Genomic DNA, 19,552 nt, shown 5'->3' on the forward strand with positions numbered 1-19,552 from the left:
ACAGCCATGGAAATTGTCAACCGTTACGGCAATAGAGGCTGTGTTTTTACTCTGCAAACAGGATTTATGATGAAGTCCCAGGTTGCCTGGTGGTCACCCTAGCAGCCATCTTAAATCCAGTTAGTTCCTGATCGCTCACCGAAAGAGAGACTTCTGGCCTAGCAGCACCCTATCTTCGGAGGTAAGAAGGGGCAGGGGGGAGGCTCAGCTGGCGCCGAGCGGTCCTCAGCCTAACACATCCAGAAAGAACCAGTCTGCCCCACACCTGGGAGACTGAGGCAGGAGGGTGTTGAAAACGTGAGGCCATCTCTGTCGTAATTTCTAGGCCAGCGAGGGCCATGTAATAAGGCCTTCCTCTCAAAATACAGTGTGGAGGGTGGCTGATAGGTTAGGAGCTCTTGCAGGCGGCCCAGGATTCAGTTCCCAGCACCCACAGGGTGTCTCCTGCCCATCCATAACTCCAGTTCCAAGGGACCCACCGCCTTCCTCTGACCTCCGAGGTGCACATGTATGATGCAGGGAGAACGCTGATAACGTACAATAAATGTTAAAAGCAAGCAAACAAAACCTCGAGAACTTGTGGTCCCTGCAGAGATCTGGAGCTCAGGCTTCAGCACCCACATCGGGCAGCTCGCAAGCCACAGGGGATCGAGGGCCTCTGGCCTTTGTGGGTACTGCGCTCATCATCCTCAAAGGACGGTGAACTCATTCATTTCTCCTCGCTCCTGGCTCTCTTCGCAGCAACTGGCTTGAGCCCTCATTTGGGGAAAGTCTCGTATCTGTTATGACGTGCAAATTCCTGAGGCCTCGAATTGGTGTCTGCACAGTTGTGTTTGCACAGGGGTTTGCAGAAAGAAAGCGCTGCACGAGACCCAGGAAACGGTCGTGATGCCGAGAGGGTGCGGGGCAAGGAGAAGAGGGCGCGCGGAGGCACCGCTGTGGCGGAAGGACGCGCCGCCAGCAAGCGAGGCTGCGACTGGCCTTGCGGGAGGCCGGCCGCCTCGGGCGTGGCGCGGGGACTGGGCGCGCGGAAACGGCCCGCGCCACCATCACCGAGCGGTCCCCCCTCACATTCCTAGAGCGGCCACCAACAGCCAGGTGCGGTGCCGGCCTCCGAAGACTTCTCCGTGCTGGCCGCCAGGGGGCAGCACAACGGCCAGCGCGGCCCGACGTGGCGGGGCCTGCAGGAGCCTGCAGGCGGCCTGGCCTGGGGAGGTCAGGGAGAAGATGCTGGGAGGGAGGCCCTTTGGAATTTACACCATTAAAATCAGCTTAAGTGCATAAACAGAATATCTATTTACATTTGTTGAAAACATAAACATAGAAACCCATAAAATACGGTTTGGGGATTAGAAAACAGGATGGCTTTCTGGAGCCTTGGCTCATTGTCCCTCTGCCACACGGGTGTCCAGGATTTGAGAGGTTTCTATAAAGTCTCTGGGGCAGCTCTAAGGCCACCCTGGACTGGGGTTCTCTGGGAGTCTGGAGAGCTTGAGGGTCAGAGCTTCTGTGCGTGCCTTAGGGAGTGGGCAGGCAGCTAAGCCAGGCATCTAAAACAAGCCTCAGGGGCGGCTTAATTTGGACTCCAGTAGTTTATGGCTAGTGAAAAAGGTGACACAGGGTTCTTGGGATGTGGCGGTACACCGAGCCATCTTCCCTGGCTCTGCCTTTGCAGCCTGCCTGCCCTTGGATTCCTCACCAGACCTCTGGGTCACCTTCCTTCTCTCACACTCCTGGTGTTCATTTTGAGGGTTTGCCAGGGACCTGGAGACTCTCCCTAGTGTGTGGGCTAAATGTAAGAGGGAATGCTAGAATGCTAAAAGATAATGGACACATGCTAAAAGATAATACCATTTACAGGTTTTAGATTTTTTAAAATTTATTGAGACAGAATTTTGCTGGCTGGCCTCCAATTGGCTATGTAGTACAGGCTAGCCTCAGCCTCTTGAGCACTGAAATGGCTGGGCCACCACTCATGGCTCTGATTTGGGATTGCCTGTAACTTAGAAAAGTCTTTCTGACTAGGAGGGCGGAGGTTGATGGTGGCGTTGAATCCCAGAACTTGGGAGGCAGAGGCAGGGCTCTGTATGTTTGAGGCCAGGCTAGCAAGTTCCAGACCAGCCAGGGTTATCTAGTGACACCCTGTCTCAAAAAAAAAAAAAAAAAAAAAAAAAAGAAAAGAAAAATCCTGTAATGTAAGGCAGGGTTTTTATTATTGTTGACCTGTAACATATTTATTTAGGTGACTGATAAGCCTGATGTCAGACTCTAGAGCAAGTACAAGTAGGTAAAAGCTATCCGTATTTGTGGGGAAAGTCAGACACGTGGTGGCCATTGAGCGGCAGCAGGAAGTGCCACTGACCTCAGGACAGCACACTTCCTCCAGGACACTCAGACACGAACAAGGTCCCTGAGCCTTCCCTGGTACGGGCAGGGAGGCATGCCCTGTAATTATAGCGTATCCTTTAAGGACATCTGTACTGTCATCTCCAAAGCCTTCCAGGAATTCCTGGGGAGTTTTGGCTTCTGAGATTTTCCTGGTGAGTTTATAGGGACTTACTGTTTTCTGATAAGAATCCCTGCCAAGCATATGAAACCCAAAAGAAAACTAAACTTAAGAACCTTCACTCTATCCGAGAGGGTGGTAACTGGGGCAAGTGCCACTGAATAGATTAAACTCACAGAGCTTGGTTTGAGATGGGGAAATAGTAAGAGTCACAGGGACTTCATCAGAACCTGGGGTGTAGCTCTTTTTTTAAACTCTACTTTATTTGGGGTGTTTAGGCCTCAGTCTCCCTTCCAACTTCCCAACCCTACATGGCAGAGAAAAGGTTAGTGGGGAGAGAAGGCCTCTTTACTTCTCCCGGCTCTTGAGGGTCAATGGGTCTTTCAGGGCTCTGTACCAATCTCAGTCAAGCACAGACACAGCTAGCAGGCTCCTCCACGCTCCTGCGCCCCGGATAGTTCTGCCTGCTCCAAACCACCTCACCGTCTCTGATCTCTGGTCTCTTCACCCTGCTACCTGCCAACCCCAAAGACCACACCCTCTCTTTCTCATGTTTATACTCTCAGAGTCCCAGACCACGCCCCTCTCCGTGCCATAGTAGGCCAGTTACTGGCTGGCAAAAGCCACGCTCTGAAGGAGACAATTAACATGTGTAGACAAACTATAGCCCAACTAAATCCCACACTTGGGATTAAAACAAAATCATATTTACATCCCATAACTGAGTTTACAAAGAAACCAAAACTTCCATTACTCTTGGGTTTAGAGAAAGCTTCTCCCCTGGTAGTGTCCTCACAGAAGCCCAGGCAGACAGAGGCCAGCAGGAAGGATGCCCTGCCATGGCAATGGTTCTATTTAAACAAGGGATTCACAGGCCGAAAACTAAAGTTTGAGATTACTGACAGAGTGCAGAAAACTTGAGCTGCAGATTTGGCTGATCTCCACAGAGCCGAGGAAGCTTTATGTCTTGAATCTGGTTGTTGCAGCACTTGGGAGGTGAGGCAGGAGGTCATCCCTCCACTCGTAGGGAGCTCTCCACCAAGCCGAGCTCCATGAGCTCCTGCCTTTAAATGGAGAGGAGCAGCGGGCTCTTCCTAGTGGCACACTTCATGTGGACATCACGGGTGTGGAAATGGCTACAAGTCTTCATGCCAGATGGTGCCCAAACACACATTTCTTCTGTCACATTTAGAAAAGAAATTGATTAGCAGAAAATAAAGTTGTTTGTTCTTGTAAAAGCTTTGGTTTGCCGAGTGTAGCATTGCACACCTTCAATCCCAGCACTCAGGAGGCAGAGGCAGAGGCAGGTGGATCTCTATGAGTTCAAGGCCAGCCACATCTGCAGATTGAGTTCCAGGTGCCCGGACAGCCAGGGGTACACGACAGAGAAACCCTGTTTCAAAACACAAACAAACAAACAAAAAAGGTTTTGTTGTTTAGAATTCAAAAAGAAAGAAAAAAATGCCAATATTTTTATTTGAGGGGGAAAAAAAGTTTTAAGTAAAATTCTCAGGTTGTGTGATGGGTCTGTGATTGTGTGCTAAGGCAAATGAGTTAATCTTTTCTGTAAAATGAGCACCAAGTCTGTCTAGGTGAAGTTATTGTTCGCCCCAAGGCGCATGCCTATTGCTCTCAGCATGTCTGCTGTTTGAAGTAAGTACACAGAGACCATGTCAGCTGGTCTGGCTTGTTTTGGCCATCAGCACCATTATCACCGGTTCTGTTTTTGAGACTGGATCTCATCACGTAGAGGGCTGGATGGAATACACAGAGATCCATCACCCTCGGGCTGGGACTAACGGTGTGTGCCAGGACACATGGCTGCCGCTGCTGCCCCACCCCCAAGCCCTGAAATCTTAACCCCAATTATTTTATTTATTTATTTATTTATTTCTGGTTTGGTCTTTTGAGACAGGGTTTCTCCGTGCAGCCTTGGCTGTCGTGGGCTCTCTTTGTAGACCAGGCAATCTGCCTGACTCTGCTCTCCTGAGTGCTAGGACTGGCCGGTCTGTGCCACCCCACCCTGCTCTTTCCCCCAAATTTACCTGAAGATACATCACAAAATTTTGGTTGAGTAAGGCCCTGCCTAATTCAAATTAAGCAACCACAGGAATAAAACGGGACATGAGTAATGATTTTAGTTTGACATTAATTATCATTAAATTACTGAGAAGTATATTTGGAGAACCAATGTACTTCTGCTTTTGGACAAAATTATAATTCTTCTTGATAACTATGCCCAGCTAAGTAAATACACATACTCATTTAAAAATGTTTTATTTATGTGTATGGATGGTATTCTGCCCGCATGTACCGAGTGTGTTCCTGCTGTCCTAGGAGGCCAAAAGAGGGCAGCAGGCCTCCAGGACTGGAGTTACTGACAGTTGTGAGCTGCCATGTGGGCGCTGGGACTCAAACCTTGGTCCTCTGGAAGAACAGCCAATGCTCTTAACCATTGAGCCATCTCTCCAGCCGCAGTGGTAAAATGATAAGTGCATTTGCTGAGCATGCACAAAGCTCTGGGTCTGACCCAAGGACTTTAGATTTTAGAATTTATAAAACAGTTTATGTGCAGAAATTGTATCAGGGAATCCTCTAATTTAGAAAAAAGATTTTATGTATTTATTTTATGTATGAGCAATCTATTTGCATGTACACCTACATGCCAGAAGAGGGCATCAGATCCCAGTAAAGATGGTTGGGAGCCACATTGTGGTTGCTGGGAATTGAACTCAGGACCTCTGGAAGAGCAGACAGTGCTCTTATTCGCTGAGCCATCTCTCCAGATCCCAGTTTAATTTTCTTAACCAAATCATATTTATTTGCATGTGTGTGTATGTGTGTGCATGCTCCTGTGTGCAGATGAACCACGGTGGAGGACAGCGGACAGCCCTCCAGAGTAGAATTTTTCTACTTCCATTACGAAATCTGGGACACAGAGCTCAGGTTGACAATCTTCCTGCTGAGACCTGCCAACTACCCCCCCCCCACTTGCTTCTTCTTGAAGCTTAAATCTAGTCAGTTTTAATCTTTTGAGAACATAGTTTTAGCAGTTGTGCATCTTGTTAATAAAGAAAAGGTTGAATGTCTGTCTTAAGTGATTCTGAGCCAGGCCTGGTGGCATCTGTAATGAGTCAGGAACGGCGCAAGTTCAAAGTTGAGCTGGGTTAGTTTGGCATCTGTTCTTATTCATGCTGGGAGGGACGGCCACAGGTGTGCGTGACCTTATTCGGTCCCCTTTTCTTGTAGGAATCCCCTCCCCAACCACCGCTCTGATCATGGCACAGAGGCCTTCTGAGGTGCCAATCTCAGACAGAACCTCAGGAGGCGGCCCCGTACTGACCTCAGGCACAGTGTGGCTCACGTCACCACAGCCATTACTTTGTCAAACATGAAAACCGACAGTCTCCTCAGAGTCCCGTTTCAGTAGGTGCTCATCCACTACATCCTGCTTAAGGAAAAACATGCTTTCAGCGAGCCCCTGGCTTCTCTGAGGTGTCCATGAGAGTCAGAGCTGTAGTTTTGCCTTCTTTTATTAAATATCATCCAGGTTGAAACTGGAAGGCAGGACAGCAAATTCTTTGGGGCCACACTGAAACTCTGGCCATGTGAGTTTGATGGTTCAAATTCATCAGTTAGAAGGCACAGGGTTAGTAATTCCTAGCTTGTCATAGGATAAAACAGAAGCATTTGCTGGGTGTGGTGGCACACGCCTGTAATCCCAGCACTAGACAGGAGAGGCAGGCGGAGCTCTGTGAGTTTGAGGCCAGCCTAGTCTACAAAGCAATTCCAGGACAGCCAGGGTGTGTTACACAGAGAAAGCCTGTCTCAAAATTCCCAAACCAACCAAACAACCAACCAACCAACCAACAAGACAGAAGCATTTGCCTTTCACAATGCCTGGTACATGGTAAGAGACAATGAATATAGGCCATTATCATTATCCTTGATAAAATTCTGAGTGATGATTTCAGGCCAGAAGTGTTTTTTTTTTCGTTGTTGTTGTTGTTGTTATTTATTTATTTTTTTCCGAGACAGTGTTTCTTTGTGTAACAGAGACCTGTCTGGCCTGGAACTCCACCTGCCTCTGACTTCCCAGTGCTGGGATTAAAGGCATGCACCATCAAGCCTGGCCAGATCGGAAGTTTTTACGTAAGGACATTATGAGTAGTATTAGGCTAAATTCTTTTTTCCTCCTTCTTTCTTCCTTCCTCCTTACTTCTTTCCTTTCTGTAGTGAGAATTTTGTAATTTTGGTTTCCTTAAAAAACACATATGCTAGCCAGGAGGCAGTGGTACACACCTTTAATCCCAGGGAGGCAGAGGCAGAGACAGAGGCAGGAGGATCTCTGTGAGTTCCAGGCCAGCCTGGTCTACAAAGCAAATCCAAGACAAGCCAAGGCTACAGAGAAACCCTGTCTCAAAAAAACAAAACAAACAAACAAAAGGCCAACCAACCAACAACAACAAAACCCCCAAAATAAACAAACAGGCAAAACACATGTTATAAGACTCTGGGCTGCTTCAGATTGTCCACAGGAGCTGACTCTGATTTGCCTCATGCTCCAGCATGGGCATGCTTTTGCCAGCTAGGATAGTTTCTGTGAGTGTATGGAATTCTGGGAACTTATCAGAGGATATATAAATGCTGGAGCCCTGGTAGGTGGGTTGTTGCTGCTGGTGGCTGGTTGGTGGTTTGCGGCTGTTTGTTTTGTTGGTAGCCGTTTGTCAAGTAGTCACCACAAATAAATGAGAAGAATAAATTAGATATCCTGCTGGTGAAGATCAGACTTGCCCCAAGAAACTCAAAGCCCCTAACAAGCAGGAAGTGGTCTAAGGATAATGCTGTCCCCTTTCTCCTCCTATCTAGGGTTAGGGGGTTGAAAGGGAAGATGTAAAGGGGCGGAGATGAGTAGAAGAGAGAAAGGAACCCACAAAGGGGCGAATGCCAGCTACACCTTTTCTTTATTTTTTAATTCTGTTAGTCTGCAGCTCTCTATTCTTTGTCAGAAATAGGGAAGAGTTCATTTAAATTGTTTGTGTTTACTACAAATACACATTTCAAGGAACCCAACTAGAAGTGATCAATTCAAAATCGGTTTTGAAGGAATTTTAATTTAAAGGTTTCCCTCTATGAGAAATAAGACTTTTCTACAGCCAAATCACTTCCTGGAAGGCTGATACAGAGGCCTGGGCCTGACTCAGCGTTGCCCTGGCAACAGGAGGGCCTGCAGGGCCTCAGTCCTTGATCCCTTAATCACAGTGCCTCAGGACAGGTCTCCCCCAGGCACCTGGCTGTTGAGAAACCTCTCTGAGGAAGGTTAGAGGAGGGAAAATTGAAGGTGGGCCTTTTTTTTTTTTTTTTTTTTTTGCCAGCGATAGGATACATGGGCAAAAAGTTCTTCCTGAAGGCCTATGCTTCTCCAGATCCCAAAGGTTCAGTTTTAGAGAATGAAGCCTGAAATCGCCCCCAGCTTCCAAGCACTGTTAGCCAGCAATTGTTCCTTACATTTTTGTTTCCCCATGGAGCCCAGTACATAATAAATTCTGGGAGGCTAACTGACCAAGCACCCTTAAAAGCACCAGACCCATGTCCTGCTCCAAAAGCTTCCCCTTGCCTCTACACAAGGGCCTCTCGGATGATCAAGAACACAACTTGTCTGTTGCCTACTTAATGTATCGGGCTAGGACATGCTGTCTTGGCTAGAGTTTTCTCTATCTCTAAAGTTCATTTGCATCCTTAGTAAACACATCAGCCCATTATCTTAACAGAGTCTTTTCACTTTCATTTAAATTTCATTTTCAATTACAAAAAAAAATCTGGGGGTAAAGGGAATAGTTACTAGACACACTGGCTTTTCTCTTTCCAACAACCTCCAGATCCCAGGAAAATAACTTTATGATCAAACATGGGTTTTTGGGTTTAAGAATGGGGTTCAAATCTTTAATCCCAGCACTTGGGAGGCAAAGGCAAGTGGCTCTCTATCAGTACTAGGCCACTCTGGTCTACATAGCAACTTCCAGATCATCTAGAGCCATATAGTGACACCGTAGCTTAAAAAAAAAAATTGCTATGAGTTTGAGACCAGATGGATGAAGATGAGAGTAAGGTCCTGGCTTCCTGATTTCCTTCTGTGTGACTTTGGGCCTCAAATTCTTCACCTATAAAGTATATGTGGGCTGGAGAGATAGCTCGGTGGTTATGAGCACTGGCTACATTTCTAGATGACCCAGGCTGGATTTGCAGAGGCCACGTGCTGGCTGACAGCTTTCAGTGCTCCAGTCCCAGGTGATCTACACCCTCACGCACTGCACAGACATCAACCGTACAACAAAAATAAAGAAAACAGTTTAAGGGGATGTAATGGCACATAGCTTAAGAGTCTGAAGTCACAAGCAGGCCGTCATTAAGATTAGAGGCATCAGAATATGACAGTTACTCTTAGTACCCACTCTCACAGGGCCAACAACTCCTGGAGATTAGAAATCTGAAAGTCAGTGGGGTGCAGTGGCACATGCCTGTACCCCCAGAACTCAGGAAGGCAGAGGCAGGCAGATCTTTGTGAGTTTGAAGCAGCCTGGTCTACAAAGCGAGTTCAGGACAGCCTAGACTACACAGAGACACCCTGTCTCAAAAAACAAACAAACAAAAAAACAAAACAAGAAAGAAAGAATGTCTGTCTTTCTAATTACATTAAAGACATCCGGGGAAATCAGGTAGGAGAAGCATCAAGAAACTCAGACAGAAAAAAAAAAAAAAAAAAAGAAACTCAGACAGGTGTGTTTCACCCTGATGGGGCTGAGAGGCCAGTTTTGACTATCACTGTCCCCACAGGAGCATGATACAGCTGCTTGTTTGGACTTAAATGTCCTCTTTCTACCATCACTTTCTGCTTCTGCCTCTGCAAGCAACTCCCTAATGGGCCTTTCTGCCTCAGGATGTGGCTTCTCTAAACCTGCAATGACTCGCCTTTCAGAAAAAGAATTCCCTTCTCAGAGTTAACGATAAGAACAAGCATGCTGAGTTTTGCTTTTTTACTAAGCCATCCTGCCATGTCCTGGCTTTCCTAAGTTAAAACATCATTGCATAAATTAACATGAAATCAGTAAACTTTTGTGTGACTAACTATGTAGCCCTGACTGTCCTGGAACTCACTCTGTAGACCAGGCTGGCTTCAAACTCAGAGATCAGCCTGCCTCCGCCTCCTGAGTGCTGGGATTAAAGCCGTGCCCCACCACGCCCCTCTGAGTTCTTAGTGGGAGGGACCAAAGTCTGTGCTATTATTTTGTTATTTAAGATTCAGGACAATGGGCCTTGACCTTGATTTCACAGAGGAGGAAATGGATGTTAACTAAGGTGAGAAGTCCTAGGCCTGGACAGGATTTGCTTGAATTCCCTCACAAACCAGGTTTCCTAAGAAAAACCTCCAGGTTCACTGGAGTCTGAACACTCCAGATGAGCAAAGACCTTAGGTGACTATCACACACCTCCAAAAGACCGTAACCTCTCTTTGGAGCTTCAAAAACCCTGGCGTTCAAACAAATGATTCTCTTCACCCACGTCCATCACCTGTGACTTCTCTCCGTGGAACTCAGCTGGCTTTCCCACATGTCTGACATGCTTTTCTCCTCATCCAATCTTCTCTGTGTTGTCCACTGACATCATGTCCCTCTCCTGTTCAAGTGACCAATTCTTATACAATGTCTAGTTCAAATTCCACAGCCTTGAAGCCTTAGATCCAAAAATCTGTTTCGAGTCCCTGGTCCACGTCAAGCCAGCATCTAGTGTTTTTCCCACAATGGTCTCAGTGGCTGTGTCCTGGGAGCCTTCCTGTCACCTTTTCTTCAGAGCACCCTACCTCTAAGTCCCCATTCAACAGATCCAGTTCAGGCTCTGCCATCTGCTGGGAAGCCTTCACCCCAGACTCCTGCCAGGCTGCCATGGTCTACAGCAGTCTACCCTCTCTGGGCCACACTTGGTGTTTGCTGCACACTGAGGTCATTCCTGGTCTGTACCTGCCCTAGATTTCTGCTTGGTTGGAGGGACTGGCCTACCTCCTTGCTTGGGTAGCTTTCCTACCTTCCTTCTGGAAATCTGCATGTAAATGGAAAAGTTATATCTTTTGTGCCTCAGTTTATCTATTTTTTTTTACATACGAAAGTAAACAGACCATGATCAATATAATAATACGAATGCAGTTCCTTTTGGAAACAGAGCACAAAGGTGACAGGGAACGCACAGATCATTGGAACTGCATCCAACACACCCCTTCAACAACTTCAGAGAGGAAAATGTCCTGGGGCTGCAGAGATGGCTGTGGTTAAGAGCTCTTTGGTTACCATCTTGCAAGAGTAATGGAGTTTATCTCTCAGCACTCAGAGCTCCAGGGGCTCTGGAGGGCCTGTCCTTTGTGCACTCCTGCACTCGAATACATTCCATCCCCCGAATAATTAAAAATAAAGAGGGAGGAGGAAGGGGAGGAGGAGGAGGAGGAAGGGGAGGAGGAGGAGGAGGAAGGGGAGGAGAGAGTCCCGGAGGTGTTATTTGTGGCTGCTCCCAAGACCGCACCAGAGGCCCCACCACTCCGCTTCATTCCTCTGAAAGGAAAGGAGGAGCCTTGAGGGAAGCCCCCAGCTTTTGACCATCTTTTCATGTCATTCTAAACCTGACCGTCAACTTTTTCCCTGGTCGTTCTGGTCAACTGGGACCTACTTCCTACTGAGATCCCACACAGTCCAGCATATAAGCAAGTATTATAAGTCAATGAAATACGAATTAAAACCATTATCTCACTAAGAAAATATTACCAACGTGTCTATCTAAACCAATAATTAATGATTCACAAATATAATTGTAAATCGCCCATACCCCATCAAGTGACACCCTGCTTTTCCATACGACTACCCCTACCACATTTGGTCCGTTCATCCACCATCCTCTGTGAAACCAACAACCCGCCCACCAAAGCCCCTCTTCTTGCTCCGGGCCCATAAAACGTGGGGGTGGCTAACCTGAAACTTTACCAGACATCTGGTTTTTACTTCAGGCCATTAAAGGCGTTATCGCCCACTCGTTCCCCTTAATAAGACATCTCGACGGTAATGGGTCTAATCAGCCCATGTCCAGCCTAGCTGTCGTGTCACCCACTTGGTATTTTTATTCTCTAGGATGCTGTGACTCAATACGGCCGTCAAGGCATGAAGGGCAGCCTACCACGAGGCTGGGCTTTGGTGCAGGAAGGCTGGCGGCCAGGCGCGTTCACCCTCCCCTACACTTCTCTCCTTGAAGTTGGTCAGTGACACGTTTCTCCTCCTCTACCCGGCAGACAATGGCTTTGGGAGAGGAACTCGGTTCTGTCTGTCAGCTGATACTGGGCACGTGTCCCTTGGGTCACTTCAGCCCCTCCCCTTACAAACCAAACAAGAACGGCAAACAGGAAACGCTCGTCTTTTAAAAATTACTCTATTATTATCAAATAGAACCACAGTATCCAAAAGGTAATTAGAAAGTTCTACCCGACTAAATGGCCCTGCATCGCGCCTGCGAGTGGCTGGCAGCCAAATCACTGCCCCGTGCAGATTGCTTTCATCCATTTTATTGTCAAGGAAATGAACAGCCTGAAGGGGTTCCCCAGGCCCAAGCGCTCCCCCCATGGGGCCCTGGGGAAGCAGGCAACAAGCGACCTGGTCTCACTAGCCCGTCCTGGGGAGAAGGGACGGGAGGGGGGAGGGGTCACAGCAGAAGGGCTTGGGGCGCCCCGCTCCCGCCCGCTGGGCTCAGCCTGGGGCAGCCGAGGTACCTGTCCCAGGGGCCTTAGACCCTTGCACCTGGCTGCGCATCTGGCCGGGGGCAGGGGCGGGGCGCGTGCTCACTCGCCCGTGTGGGTCCGCAGGTGGTACTTGAGCGACTGTTTGTAGCGGAAGCACTTGGCGCAGTGCGTGCAAGGGTAGGGCCGCTCGCCCGTGTGCGCCCGCTGGTGCTCCAGCAGGTGGTGCTTCTGCGTGAAGCGCTTGCCGCATTCGGCGCAGTGGTAGGGCCGCTCGCCCGTGTGGATGCGCCGGTGTTCCAGCAGGTGGTGTTTGCGGATGAAGCTCTTGCCGCATTCGGGGCAGGCGTGCGGCCGCTCGCGCGAGTGCACGCGGCAGTGGTTGGTGAGCTTCGACTTCTCGCTGAAGCTCTTCTCGCACTCGGGGCACTTGAAGGGCCGCTCGCCCGTGTGAGTTCGCTGGTGGCGCAGCAGGTGCGACGGGCGGCTAAAGCTCTTGCCGCACAGGCTGCAAATGAAGGAGACCTCGTGCTTGCCCGCGTGCACGCGCTGGTGGATCACCAGGCTGATGTGCAAGCGGAAGCTCTTCTTGCATTCCGGGCATGTGTAGGGCCTCTCGCCTGTGTGCGTGATCTGGTGCTTGGTCAGGCTCGATTTGTGGCTGAAGCTGCTGTCACACTCGGGGCACTTGTAGGGCTTGGGGCCGCCGCCGCTGCCTGAGCTGGGTGACTTGGGGCGCGGCTTGAGCGAGTGCTTGGGGTTGAAGGCCGACCCGCGCTCCGGGGAGGCGTAGCCGCTGCGCACCCGGTGGATGCGCTGGTGCAGCGTGAGTTGCTGCTTGTGGCGGAAGCTGATCTCGCATTCCGCACACTCATAGGGCCCCTCCTTGATGTGGTTGCGCTGGTGGATGATGAGGTTAATCTTCAGCCGAAAGCTCTTGCCGCACTCCATGCAAGTGAAGGGCCGCTCGCCGCGCCGGTTCCGCTGCTGCTGGCTGGAGGTCCCGCGGTTTTCACCCAGGTGCCGCTCACCGTGCCCATGCGTGTGGCCGTGAAGGCTGGGTGCCAGCCTCTTCACTGCTGGGTTGCCCAACTGCAGGGGCGGGGGGCTGTCCTCGCCCTCGGGGGACATCTCCTCAGGCAACGGGGTCTGGTACATGCTGGCCTCATACCTCCCGGACAGCTGCCCAAGGGGCTGCAAGTGCTGCGGCAGCTCGTCCTCCTCTTCCTCTTCCTCCTCCTCCTCCTGCTCCTCGGTCTTTATCACGATCCCCTCTGCTCCAAGGTTAGAAAGAAAAAGTTTAGCTACTGCCTAGAACCGTTATGAGAGATAAGTACAGCCTGGCTTCATCCTCACCAACATACTCGCGCTATACAAACACACGCCCAAATTCCTTTTTGGAAAATGTAGTGCTGTCCCATGATGCCTACCTTCGGACGACCAGCCGTGAAACCCATAGATTAATAGGGATCCTGGGGAGGGAGCAGGGGACATGGCTGCTCGGCTTGCTGGTGGTCATGTGGACCCTGGCTGAGCGTGCTAGTCTCCTGGACTCAAGGTTGTGAGTCAGTGAAGTTCCGCTTCCCACGCGGAGCCCTGGGGGCCGAGTGTCTGGGCTGTGATGGGCACTGCTGACTCACAGCGCTCTTCATCTTCCCCCTCTACACTCTTCTTTCCTGAATCCACCTGGGGTTTTCTCAGCGTGCCTTTGTTCACCCACCTCCATCAATTCCTCCCTCCTCAGTCTGTCTTCCTTTGTGATCCAGGCCAACTGAGCTTTCCTTTGGTGGGACTGCAGGCTCTGGTTCTGTTTTCTGCAGATGCACGTCTCGCTGTGCAGCCAGAACCAAGGTGCTTTAAAACACCAGCCTGGAGGCTCCCTTCGGGCTCCAGAGTACAGTGCCATGCGTGCCTAACGGGTGGCCTCCTGCCGCTCCCGGGCCTGGCTTGTCCCTGTGGGACCTAAATAACTAAGGCTTCTGCAGGGGCCCCTGAGAACCGAAGCAACATCTGACGCATTTGAATTTCTCCAGTGCTTTGTAGTCAGTCACCTGACAGCCCTAACCAGTGTTAACTGCAGAGTTTGTGTTTGTTTTTGAGACAGGAGCTCTCTATGTAGCCCTGGCTGGCCTTGAACTCAGAGTTCCACCTGTCTCTGCCTCCTTAGTGCTGGGATTAAAGGTGGGCTATCATGCCCATTTATCTATCTATCTATCTATCTATCTATCTATCTATCTATCTATCTATCTATAGGTTTATAACATTCCTCTCTTCCCTTTCCCCCCTCTAAACCCTCCTATACACCTTTCCTTGATCTCTTTCAAGCTCATGGATTCCTTTTTAGTTGTGCTTATGTGTGTGTGTGTGTGTATTCCTAAATATAACCTACTCAGTCTGTACAATATTGCTTGTATGTATGTTTTCAGGACTGACCATTTATTGTACAAGATTTTTAAAAAAATTATCTTTCAATTGTGTATCTGTCTGGGTATGTATGCGCGGATGCAGGAACCCACGGTGGCCAGAGGTGTCAGATCCCCTGGAGCTGAAGTTGCAGGCAGTGCTGAGCTGCTAACATGGGTGCCAGGCACTAAATTCTCTCTTCTACTGGAATAGTACGTGCTCCTACCCACTAGCCATGTCTCCATACCATGTTTTGAATTCTAGCAAAATCATTTCTAGGGCATTTAAACCTGTCCTCTTTACCTGAGCATAGCACTTAGAAGAGGACCAAATCAAGCAAATTTGGCTTTCATTTCACAGCCAGGGGGGTCCAAGACCAGAAATGAAATGTATCCAAGTCTTTACAGGTCACAGGCCATCTGGTTTAATTACCTTGACAGGCAAACTGAAGCTAGCACTGTCTGTGCCTTGACCGGGGTCTTGTTCAGTTATTTTGTTTGGTGTTTTGAGACAGGGTTTCTTTGCAGCTCTGGTTGTCCTATGTAGACTAGGCTGGCTGGCCTTGAACTAAGAGAGCCGCTTGCCTCTGCCTCCTGAGTGCTGGGCTTATGGGCTTGTACCACCATACCTGGCCTTGTTCAATTTTTTGGTGGCTCCTCAGCCACACATACTATAGAGCTTCTAAAGCAGCAGTTCTCAACATGTGACTCTGGGGGTTGAACCATCCTTTCATAGCAGTCGCCTAAGATCATCAGAAAATACAGATATTCACATTAGGATTCATAGCAGCGGCAAAAATGCGGTTATGAAGTAGCAACAAAATTAATTTTGTGGTCGGGTTAACCACAACATGATTAATACAACTATATTAAAGGGTCACAGCATTAGGAAACTTAAGAACCACCGCTCTAAAGCCTGTAAGCTGCTGTGTTAAGCAGGCAACATATGTGTGATAAGCGAGCCATCATACCTGGCCTCTGTGCACTTATGTAAATGTAAGGAATTAGATCTGGATCATGGGACCAAGGTTGCCAAGAGATTCTTATTAATTGAAAATATACCAGTTACACAGCTAGGCGGTGGTGGTGCCTCCCAGCTTTGGGGAGGCAGAGGCAGGCCGATTTCTGAGTTCGAGGCCAATCTGGTCTACAGAGTAAGTTCCAGGACAGCCGGGGCTACACAGAGAAGCCCTGTTTTGACAAATCAAAAAGAGAAAAAAAAATACACCAAGGATTATCAGGTGTTGGGGGGGGTACATGCTTGTACTCCTAGCACTTGGGAGGCTGAAGCAGGCGGATCAGGAATAGGGCCAATCTAAGTTACAACAGGAAACCCTCGGTCTCAAAAATAAACAAACCACAAACATCCAACCAAGGAGGGAAAACTGGAGCACAGAACAACTGTCGTGAGGGTGCTCCAGGGTCAGCACGAATGTCCGCTGCTGCACCGCCGTACTCACGAGGCGCAGAATGAAGACACGGGAGGCTGTAGCTAGCAAGCACCGTGGCCAGACCAAAGAAGGAGGGTTTTGTTCTGAGTTACAAGAAGACCCCAAGGCAGGCTGTCTGTCTAGGCCAGCTGGGAGGAAAGGCTGTGCTCTTGCGTTAGGCTGGCACACATTAGAGAGTGAGCTGGAGGAAGCGCACTCGGGCCAGCATGGATGGTGGAGTGGGGAGACAGACGGGAAGGTGAAAGGGCAGAATTAAGCCCTTCTAGGCCGGGACTCAGAATGGCAGGCAGAGCCAGCAGACCTAAGCAGCTCGTAAGGACTGCCCAGAGCGGTTTAGAACATGCTTTCCTTGCAGGGTGTTGGCACACACTTTCATTCCCAGCACCCTGAAGGCTTTCTTGGGCTACTTGGTGAGACGCTTGTCTCAAAACAGACACCACCCAAACAAAACAAAGCAAAAGCAAACTACCAAATTCCTGAATCACAGTGGTGTGAATGAGAAGGTGGAGAGGAGAAGAAAGTTTCAGAAGACCGTGGGCATGCTTCTGGCCTCATCTGCCTTGGAGGGTTTTTTTGGAGACAGGGCTTCTCTGTGTACCCTTGGCTCTCTTAGTCCCACTTTGTAGACCAGGTTGGCCTCGAACTCACAGAGATCCACCTGCTTCTGCCTCCCCGAGCTCTCAGATTACAGGTGTGCGCCACCATGCCAGGATTGGGTTCCTGTTTGTACCAATCTTGAGCAGAACAACTTCTTTCCCAGGCTGGGAGAGTCTAATAAATTCTGAGCTTATTAGGACCACATCCCAGGAGGCAGTGTCCTGAGCAGCCCCGCCCAGCCAGAACTCACCTGTGCAGTTTCTCTGCTGCACCAGCATCTGCTTGAGCTCACTGAACTCACTGGAGCCTTCCGTGGACTCCTCCAGCGCGTTCTCTTGTTCCTGCATGTCCAGGTCTGGCTGCTCTCCACAGGGGTCACCCAGCTCTGAGTCCTGAAAGCCATGTTCCTCCACTTGTCCCATCAGCGGCTCTGGTGTCTCCAGACCTTCTGAGCCCTCATCGTTGGTCTGCACCTCGATCTTTATCACGATGCCGTCATGTGCTGAGGGAAGGTGAGGACACACAGAGCAGTCATGCCACATCCCCAGGTTTCTACAGTCCTAGCACTTACATTCCAACTGGTCTTTTTTAAAAGAGACCCTAAAAAATACAATAGAGTCAAGGGTGAGCAGAAAGAACTTTCTGGATGCTAACACAAATCGGAGTCAAGTTACAACAGATTAAACTTTATTCTCTACAAATCCTCAATTGTTGAAAAAATTATTTCACTTTTCAAGCCAGGCAGCCAAAACCCAGTTTCCCTCTTGCTGGTCCACCGAAGACTAAGAAGGGGAACGGTCTCCTCGCTTCTCACTCTGGCCGTTTTCTGGGAGGCAGACTTCTAGAAGGCATATCCTTGGCCCACATCACCTTCCGGCAGAGGCATGACTGTGAGCGAGGTGTTCGGGTTCTGTCTGTTTTTAGTTAGTTTTCCTGAACAGGTCTACAGATCAACTTCAGACGGGCTTTCTAGATACAGCACCATTCTACACAAACTGGAGCACAACACATAGTTTTGCTTTTCATTGCAGTCTCTTTTCACCTATTAATTTGATTCTCCCTGTCATTTCACCATTGGGACCATGAAGATAATCCCTGTAATCGCCTCCCTGCTTATATGGTTATATCCATATTAGCATATATACACTTATTTTGTTCTTGGGTTGCTGTTGGGGTTAAAAAAAAAATGGCCTTTTTCCTCCCCTGTGATCAAATATCTCATAGAAATCCCTTTAACCTAATTTCCCATGGTGCTAACCACTCTTTTAAATGCTGCATATGTCCCATCTGTGGTTCACATGGTAATTTATTAAGTTTTTCCTGAGTAGAAAAACATTTTTTTAAAAAAATTACTTTATTTACATTTGTGTTTGCCCTCATACATATCTGTGCAAGGCTGTCAGATCCCCTGGAACTGGAGTTACAGACAGTTGTGAACTGCCACGTGGTTGCTGGGATTTGAACCTGGGTCCATTTGGAAGAGCAGCCAGTGCCACCTCTCCAGCCCCAGAAGAAACTTTCTGTTCTCATCTGTTGCTACAGTAAACAACAGTACATTTGTTTACAGCCCACTTATAAAATAGTCGCTTCCTTTCTATGAGATGCTCAACAATGAGACCGAAGAATCCAAATGTTAAATACTTTAAATTTTGGCGGATGTTACCAGATTTCTTTTCAGTGTGCTAAGACAGTTCGTCCTTCCACTAGGCTGCATATCCCTGACAATAATGTTCACATACCTTAATTTTCTTCAACACATGTAAACAAGTGGCAACTTAGACTTCCATTCTATTTCCTTTCTTTCTTTCTTTCTTTTTTCTTTCTTTTTTTTTTTTTTTTGTATTTTTGAAATAAGGTCTCACTGTGAAGCCCTGGCTAGCCTGGAATTCAGAGATCTGCCTGCCTCTGCCACCCAAGTGCTAGGATTAAAGGTGCGTGCCATTATGCCTGGCTGATTCTATTTCTTGGATAGGGAAGTATGAATGATTTCCTTTATATATCTGTCCACTACACAATGACTTTGCATAATAAGCACTACCTACATTCGTTTTATTTTTATTTCTCTCTGGAGATAGGCTTAGCCCTTCGGAGGCAGAGGCAGGAAGATCAAGAGGACAAGGCCATCCTTGGCTGCATGTGCTCTTGCGCGCTGAACTGTCTCTCAAGCTCCTATTTTCACTTTTGAGAGCTCCTGTTAAATTTTCCATGCTGTCTTTGAACTCACTCCAGCCCAGTCAGGAAGTAAAATGTGTGACCTCAGCCTCCCAAACTACCAGCCCCTGGGGTCTGGGCGTGTTTTGAGCATCCTGTAAAGGCTCGCATGCAGTGAGTCCGGTCCTATGTAGTGAGTCGGGGGTGGGGCTGGCGGACTGGGGTGTAGCTCTTGTGACACAGCGATGCTGGCTGGCAGTCAGGATCTTCCTCTCGCCATCAGGAGGCCATCTGCTGTGCTAGGATGCCGCCAGAAGGATTTCTAAGAGTAACGGGGTACTGGCAAGTTCTTGGAAGCCAAAACTGTAAGATCAACAAAGTTGCTTTCTTTTTTAGCTTCAGGGTCTCACTCTTCAGCTCAGGCTGGTCTAGAACTTAGGGTAAAACTTAGGCTGACCTCGAATTTGCTTTGTAGCTAAGGATGACCTTGAATTCTGATTCTTCCCACCTCTACTACTTCCCAAGTAATGGGGTTATAGGGATACACCACAAATGTACAATAAAGTATTTTCTGCATAAATTACCAATTTTGGGGTATCCCTTCTTCAATCTCTCCTTCCTTCTTTAACCCATATCTACTCTTATTTCCTTAGTGTTGCTTCTGTTTTCATCCTTCAGG

General features: G+C 48.6%; 1 protein-coding gene across 1 annotated transcript; it reads right to left on the bottom strand.

The window, feature by feature from the left end:
• Positions 1-12,085: 12,085 nt before the first annotated feature.
• LOC129680760 (zinc finger protein 777) lies at positions 12,086-17,264 on the bottom strand. The gene is made up of 2 exons (XM_055612495.1): positions 16,973-17,264; positions 12,086-13,546 (listed from the first exon to the last, which is right to left on the bottom strand). The coding sequence occupies exons 1-2, from the start codon at positions 17,262-17,264 to the stop codon at positions 12,375-12,377; spliced, it is 1,464 nt and encodes a 487-aa protein (XP_055468470.1). The 3' UTR covers positions 12,086-12,374.
• Positions 17,265-19,552: the final 2,288 nt, after the last annotated feature.

Source organism: Psammomys obesus, unplaced genomic scaffold, assembly GCF_907164565.1.
Source record: "Psammomys obesus unplaced genomic scaffold, mPsaObe1.curated_primary_1811, whole genome shotgun sequence".
Taxonomy (NCBI): domain Eukaryota; kingdom Metazoa; phylum Chordata; class Mammalia; order Rodentia; family Muridae; genus Psammomys; species Psammomys obesus.